Below are 7,845 nucleotides of genomic sequence, written 5' to 3'. Positions count from 1 at the left end.
TGGAGGAGACCCTCCCATCTGCGCTTCTGTCTGCTTTGAACATATAGCCCCCCGTCTGACACGCTGGTACTCCTGTCGCCGCTACCTTCTCCCTTCCCCCTCACACACAAGCAGAGTCTGTTTTGAGATTGGACTTCGGAACCAAATCTGTAAGTGCTGGCCTTAGGGAGCTCCACTTGGCACTGTCCTCAAAATAAAGCTCCGGGTTAAAGCTTCAGCTCTGGCATGTAAAGCCTGGTCCCGAAAAGTAAGAGGTATCCAGGGAGCTAGGGTCCTCCTGGGCTAAAGCTCCCCTCTCCTGCTTTCACCCACGCTTCGCCAGCACTCATTTCTCCAAAGCCACGGTGCAATAGCGCGCCGCGAGGGGAGGGGAGAAAAGAAAAGGGGAGGGGAGCGAGAAAGGAGGTGGGAAGGCTAGGAGGCCGGCCCGGCGGGGGCGGGACCCGACTAGCAAACTGTTGCTTTTGCTCTCCACCTCCTAGCGCCCCTTCGGAGATCCCAGGGAACCAGCGTGCGGGGAGAGCTGGAGGGTCCCAAACTAGCTGGGAGGCAGAAGAGGCAGCAGAGGAAAGCGACCGAACTCCCCGCTCCAGTGTCGGACAGGAGCTGAAGGGACGTACCGCGTCAACCCCAGCTGGGCTCCCGCAGCAGCCAACGCTTCTTGCAGCGCCGCGGCTTGGAGCCGCCGCCCCAGAGCTGCCCTTTCCTCTTCGGTGAAGTTTTTAAAGCAGCTAGAGACTCGGAGGAAGCGAGGAAAGTGCCGGGTAGGACTGACGGCTGCTTTTGTCCTCCTCCTTTCCACCACCCCCCGCCACACACACACGGTTCTCCTGTTGCTGCCTCAGCCGGCTTCTCTCGGCCCGTCCTCCTACTCCCCCCCCCTCCAAGTCGGCCCAGCGAGGCCGGCCAGAGTTTGCAGAGAGGTAACTCCCTTTGGCTGCGAACAGGCGAGCTAGCTGCACGTTGCAAAGACGGCTCTGGGGAGCCAGACTACCAGTGAGCCGCTTCAGCACTGCCGCTGGGACCGGGCTAGTTAGGCGGTACGCGGGGCTGGCCCCCAGTTTTCCCTCATTCCTTTACCTTCTTCCTCTGTACCAGCAGCTCATTTCCTTCCCCCCCCCCCCCCCCCCAGTTTGCAGGGCCAGAGACCAAACAATGAAAAGGCGGTCAGGGCTTCCATAGACAATTCAAAACAAAAACAAAATCCGAACAAAACAAAACAAACCCCCAAACCCAAGATAAAACAAAAAGAAAAATAATCCGGTTCCTATTTGCACCTGCTTCAGTGGACACTGAATTTGGAAGGTAGAGGGTTTCCCTTGTTTTTCTTTTGTTTCCTTCAAGACTTGGGCATCTTTTGAATCTACCCTCCCAAGATTTCAGGAACAGACTGTGAGCCTAGCACGGCAGATCGTGCCCAGCGCGTTTTACTGTGCAGGAGACTTTGAGGCTGTCAGAGTGCTTTTTGCTTGGTTATTCCTGCAAGTTTCCTTTCCAGGAGCTTCCCGCTGGTGGGCAGCTAGCTGCAGCGACGACCGCATCGCAGCCTGTTGAACTCTTCTAGGCTAGAGAAGGGGAAACGGGTTAAAGGAATTAGGTGGAAGAGTCAGCCAAGCCCAAGGATGGAGGTACAGTTAGGGCTAGGGAGGGTCTACCCCCGGCCGCCGTCCAAGACCTATCGAGGAGCTTTCCAGAACCTGTTCCAGAGTGTGCGCGAAGTGATCCAGAACCCGGGCCCCAGGCACCCTGAGGCCGTGAGCGCAGCACCTCCCGGTGCCCATTTGCAGCAGCAGCAGCAGCAGCAGCAGCAGCAGCAGGAGACCAGTCCTCGGCAGCAGCAGCAGCAACAGCAGGGTGACGATGGCTCTCCCCAAGCGCAGAGCAGAGGCCCCACAGGCTACCTGGCTCTGGATGAGGAACAGCAGCCTTCCCAACAGCGGTCAGCCTCCAAGGGCCATCCGGAGAGTGCCTGCGTTCCAGAGCCTGGAGTGGCTTCGGCCACCGGCAAGGGGCTGCAGCAGCAGCAGCCAGCACCACCGGACGAGAATGACTCAGCTGCCCCATCCACATTGTCACTGCTGGGCCCCACTTTCCCGGGCTTAAGTAGCTGTTCCACCGATCTTAAAGACATCCTGAGCGAGGCTGGAACCATGCAACTCCTTCAGCAGCAGCAGCAGCAGCAGCAGCAGCAGCAGCAACAGCAACAGCAGCAGCAGCAGCAGCAACAGCAGGAGGTAGTATCAGAAGGTAGCAGCAGCGGGAGAGCAAGGGAGGCCGCCGGTGCTTCCACCTCCTCCAAGGACAGTTACCTAGGTGGCAGTTCGACCATCTCGGACAGCGCCAAGGAGTTGTGTAAGGCAGTGTCGGTGTCCATGGGTTTGGGTGTGGAGGCATTGGAACATCTGAGCCCTGGGGAACAGCTTCGGGGGGATTGTATGTACGCCCCGCTCCTGGGAGGTCCACCCGCCGTACGTCCTTGCGCTCCGCTGGCCGAATGCAAAGGTTCTCTGCTGGATGACGGCCCGGGCAAGGGCACCGAAGAAACTGCTGAATATTCCCCTTTCAAGGCAGGTTATGCGAAAGGGTTGGATGGGGACAGCCTGGGCTGTTCGAGCAGCAGTGAAGCAGGGGGCTCCGGAACACTTGAGATGCCATCCACCCTGTCTCTTTACAAGTCTGGAGCACTAGATGAAGCGGCAGCTTATCAAAGTCGAGACTACTACAACTTTCCTCTCTCCCTAGGCGGGCCGCCTCCCCATCCACCACCTCCCCATCCTCACACCCGCATCAAGCTGGAAAACCCTCTGGACTATGGCAGCGCCTGGGCGGCTGCAGCGGCACAATGCCGCTACGGGGATCTGGCGAGCCTGCACGGAGCGGGTGCAGCAGGACCCAGCTCGGGCTCACCTTCGGCCACCACCTCCTCTTCCTGGCACACTCTCTTCACAGCAGAAGAAGGCCAGCTGTATGGGCCCTGCGGCGGGAGTGGAGGCGGCAGTGCAGGCGACGGGGGATCTGTAGCCCCCTATGGCTACACTCGGCCACCTCAGGGATTGGCGGGCCAGGAAGGTGACTTCCCTCCACCTGATGTGTGGTATCCGGGCGGTGTGGTGAGCAGAGTGCCCTTTCCAAGTCCTAGTTGTGTCAAAAGCGAGATGGGCTCTTGGATGGAGAGCTACTCCGGACCCTATGGGGACATGCGGTAAGTTTCTCCTCCTCCACATATCTTTGAATCACCCTAGTCGGTGTTCTGGGGTATCACTCTTCTACCTGCCGGAACACTCTGCCCCTGGGAGAGCTCAACAGTGTTCCATAAAAAGGGCCGCCCTGAATCTGGAGCCTTCTGGGTACTTCTAGCCTGCCAAAGAGAAGACCTTTGTGCTCAGAATCCCCACCGTGTGCCCCACTCCCCACAACCAAGAGCCCTGGATGCTGCTGTGTGCCCTTCCAGATACCTTAACAACACCTCCCCCACCTCCAGCCTCTTAAAATCCTCATGGTGCTCCAGGTCCCAAAGGCTCCAAATTTAAATCCAATAGTAAGGGCCACCTTCAAGCTCTTAAGCTCTCCAGTACTTTTTCTCCTCCCTCTTCCCAAATCTGAGAACCTGCACAGGAAATATGGGCAGTTTCACCTCTTAAGAGTGTGTTAGGGTTTGCCTCCCAGCCTGTGGCTGTTCTTGGCAGGTTAGAGGCAAAAGGACTGGCCTAAACTTTTCTGAGCCCGCCTCCTCCAAAGAGATAAAATGGAGGTGCCCGGATTAGGGGAAGAAGGTCTTTTCTCTGAGTTCTGAGGACCGCTGTGTGAAGATAGGATGAAGTTCCTTCCTCTGGGACAACTGAGGATTTGCCCCAGGGTTGGAAGTCAGCAAAGAGAATCCAACCGGGCAGGAGTAGAGCGAGCAAAGGTAGAGGAAAACTAGCAGACAACATTTCTTCGTAAACACTGGGCAATATTTGCTCTCACAGGTTGACCATGTTGGAAATAGCTACTTGGGTCGGTTTTCTCTTGTAAAGTGTTTATTTTCTCTTTGGAGTACAGCAGATTCACAGCCTCCCACTTCGAGTTTGCATCAGATCCACAAAAGAGGAGAATGTTCTTTTAATAGATAATTTAGCGAGACCTGAGTCTGACTTATAAAGTGTTGGAAATTTTTTAAAGGACTTTTCTGCTATTCCATTGTGCTCAGAAATTACTTTTGGGAGGGAGGAGTGAGGCTCTTTAATATATTCCTTCATTTTAAGAACATGCTTGCATTTTTTAATTAAAGTATAGTTGACACACAATGTTATAGTAGATGTGCTTGCATTTTAAGATATGAGCTGCTACTTTTAAAAAACTTGGTAAGAACTGTTAGGGACTTGTAAGCCATAATCTTGCCCATGACTTTTAATGAGAAAAATGGTGATCAAGTTCATCTGCCTTATTAAAGATTCTTCCCATATTTGTTGAGCCTCCCATATTTGAGGAGATCATGTTGAAGATTCCCCCCTCCAAACAAAGATACTAATTTATCTCAGTGAGGGAGGGAATACTGACCAAGGAACTAACTCCTCAGGTGTGGTGGGTGCTGATGTCCCCTTGGAGTTGTCTTGTTATGTTTTTCTTTAGCTATTTTTTTATCTGTGACTTTTCCAAAATTTCTTTGTTAGCCTTATTAGCATCTTTAGTGACTTAAATCCAACAATTTGCCTCCTTTCACCGATGCTTTTGTTCTTGGAAGATTGATAGAACAGTGTTAGGGAAGAAAAGAGGATAGGATTTTGTAAAATATTATTTTCTGGGCTATTGAAGAAACAGCTTGTTACCAGCCTTTACATCCTACTATTAGATTTTTAATGTTTGGCTTACAGGATTTTCAAAGGGTTTATTTATATCATCAAAACGTTTTCCAGTTAGTTTGGGTTTTTTCTAAAAATTATTTTTGCAATTTGGTTATACCATGGTATAAAAGGTTTTCTTCATTTTATAAGAACAGATTTATTTGATAGGGTTAATTTTTTTTTCCCCTAGTGTTGTTGGCAGTTAGTTCTACTGTGAAGTTTTTTGAGGGATGGAGATGTCTAAGGTACTTCTTGACATAACCATGATGCTAAACTGGAACCTTCTCTCTTCTGCACTGCCCCTCCCCCCCCCCCCCCCCCCCCCCCCCCCCCGCCAATTAACTCAAGTAATAGGAAATGAACAATTCCACATATTTGTTAAGGGATGTGTTTCCTTGAAAACATAACCTGAGATTTTTAGGCAGTAGCCATAGAAAGCAAAAAGTTCTTCCCATCAGGTGGGCAGTAAGCTAGGTTATTTTATCCCAGGTCTTAGAAAATCATTGAGTCAGTTTTTTTTTTTTTTAAGATTTATCAATTTCATCAGAATGCAACCAATCGCAGTCTAAAAGTTGACCTTTTCCTACTTTATCTTTCTTTCTCACTTTACTGGGGCACAATTTGGTGAAAGGCAAGGGTTTTTTTAAAGCCAAAGCCAGAACTTCCAGTCTGTATTGCATGCATTATATGCCAAATTTGAGTTAAAAAATCTAAGAATTCTAGAGGCTTCCAATAATGTTGGATTCCTCCCTTTTTCAATTGTGTGTGTGTGTGTTCATACACATTAGTTAATGGGGGGGGGGCTTTAACTTTAGTAACCTTTGGAATAACTCTGTGTTCTTATATATCTACAATGTTTCTGCTGAAAGGAGAAAGGATGAAGGAGAGAAACTGAAGGTGGACCTTAAAAAAAAACTTAATTTAGCATGTAGTTTGAACAGAAGGAATAATAAAAAGTGATGGGAGTAGAGACCCAAGGAAGCTTGTGCAGGAATTAAAGTTGAGATTTAGATATTAATTATCCAGATGCAAAAAGAACATTTTAATTTTTCTCTTGGTAATTTGTTCTGATTTTTATAACAGTTATTATTTCTTTAGTGCTTTGAGATCGGCAAATTCTGCTTTTTTTCCTCTTATTATAAAGAAGGCATTTTATTACTCCCCTTTCCATCTCCTCTCTCATCTTTAGTTATCAAACACAAAACACATTTTTATGACTATTTTGCAAGGAGCAGTTTGTTTTGTAATGCAGAATTTTGCTTTGGGACCAAGATAGTCTGATGCTTTCTGTCCATAGTTCTTGAGAGTCAGTATGCTGTAAATAAGCATCCTTTCTCCATTGTCAGCAAATAACTAGTGAGTTACGTTTGGGTACCAGTGATCAGAACCAGAGAACCAAATAGCCACACTAGGTGATATCTCATTTGGAAATATATGTAAGATGTGCTGATGGAAGGCTCCTCTTGGTCTTCCTCAGAGTATCTCTTTTAGCTCTGCCAAAGGTTAACATCAGTAAGAGCTATTTTCCAAGAAGTTTGAAGCCTTCCAATTGCAGGGTCACTTTGGGACACTTTCTGCCAGTGCTAATTTTACCTGATCAGACTTTCATTCTTTGAGTTGCAAACCTTGATTTAATAATAATTGAATTTGTTGGTGCATTTAATTTTCTTTTTTAAAGTGTTTTTCTTCCCTGTAATAATTTTCTCCTCTGGTCTACATATACACATTCAAAACAATGAATCCTTAGGTCTCTGACTCTTACTTGTACTGTGACTGCTCTTCATGGGATTATGAGTTGGAATTAAGGACTGGACAGTTTTGTTATTTTTTTCCCCTTGATGATATCAATTTGTAAATCTGCTCAAACAGGGAACAAAATGTAGGTTGGGTGTGGCAAGCAAGGGACTTATCTTATAACCAAACCTGAAATCATTATTCTGAAAAATAGAAAGCAAACAAAAATCAAGTTTTTTGAGGTTGGTCAGAGAGGGAAAAGGAAACCTCTCCCCACCCCCCTACCTCTCCACCATTTTCTCTTTGTCTGCAGCTTCATCGAGTGCTGCCTTGTCCCAGATTTTCTTTCATTTCTCTCCTTTCATGCTTTTAGCTAAATGGAAACATAGACACTTCTTTCTTGTTTTCAGGATATTTTCCTCACTTACACCTGTGGCATCCTCCTAAAGATTTCTTTTTTTAATCTGGAGAGTAACCGATCAGATCAACCTCAGCACCTCTCTTTTAAGGCTAGATGACTTGAGGGGATTGCAAAATTAGTAGCTGGGCTTTTTTAGCTTAAGGTTAGAGCCTGAATGAGTAGTTGCTGAGAAGCTGAACTAGATGTTGTGAGGACTTGGTGACTTAATGAAGTATTTTGCCAGCTGCTCACTCTCTCTCCTTTGATCTCTGTCTCTGTTTACTGGCCATTTTGGTAACCTTTTTCTCAAAGCCTGAAAATAACTGGACCCTCATTGAGATGATGCTGGGTCAGACATCTACCACACTTTGACAAGCAAGACCTAAATCTGGGTGTGTGTGTGTGTGTGTGTGTGTGTGTGTGCTTGTTAGAAGTGTCTGGCTGGACGGATAAATATGCTGATGCTATGTAATCATTTAAAAACAAAGAAAGAGGGCAGTCCGGGTGGCTCAGCAGTTTACTGCTGCCTTCAGCCCAGGGCCTGATCCTGGAGACCCGGGTAGAGTCCCATGTCAGGCTCCCTGCATGGAGCGTGCTTCTCCCTCTGCCTGTGTGTGTGTATCTCTGTCTCTGTCTCTCTGTCTCTCATGAATAAATAAATAAAATCTTTTAAAAAGTTAAAACAAAGAAAAATATTGAAGAAACTATTCTACCTGAGGCTTCCCCTACCAGCATTTCATCAAGTTCTGAAATGTTGGATTCAGAGTTTAGTGATCCTCATCCTAAACACAAAGCTGACTTTTTTTTTTCATTGCTCGTAACTTTCTCTACAGTTATCAGTATTGGTTGGCATTTGTTGTATTGAAGAGAATTATGAAATCTCAAATT

General features: G+C 47.6%; 1 protein-coding gene across 1 annotated transcript in view; it reads left to right on the top strand.

Moving 5' to 3' along the window:
• Positions 1-445: 445 nt before the first annotated feature.
• The window catches only part of AR (androgen receptor), a 189,748-nt gene continuing 182,348 nt past the window's right edge, over positions 446-7,845 (top strand). Inside the window, exon 1 of the mRNA XM_072817957.1 lies at positions 446-3,202. Coding sequence (XP_072674058.1) covers positions 1,623-3,202 — 1,580 coding nt within the window. The 5' untranslated portion in view covers positions 446-1,622. The remainder of the gene's footprint in view (positions 3,203-7,845) is intronic.

Source organism: Canis lupus, chromosome X (assembly GCF_048164855.1).
Source record: "Canis lupus baileyi chromosome X, mCanLup2.hap1, whole genome shotgun sequence".
NCBI classification, from domain to species: domain Eukaryota; kingdom Metazoa; phylum Chordata; class Mammalia; order Carnivora; family Canidae; genus Canis; species Canis lupus.
The sequence above is the reverse complement of the archived record's forward strand: the minus strand, read 5'-3'. Positions and strand labels throughout refer to the sequence as shown.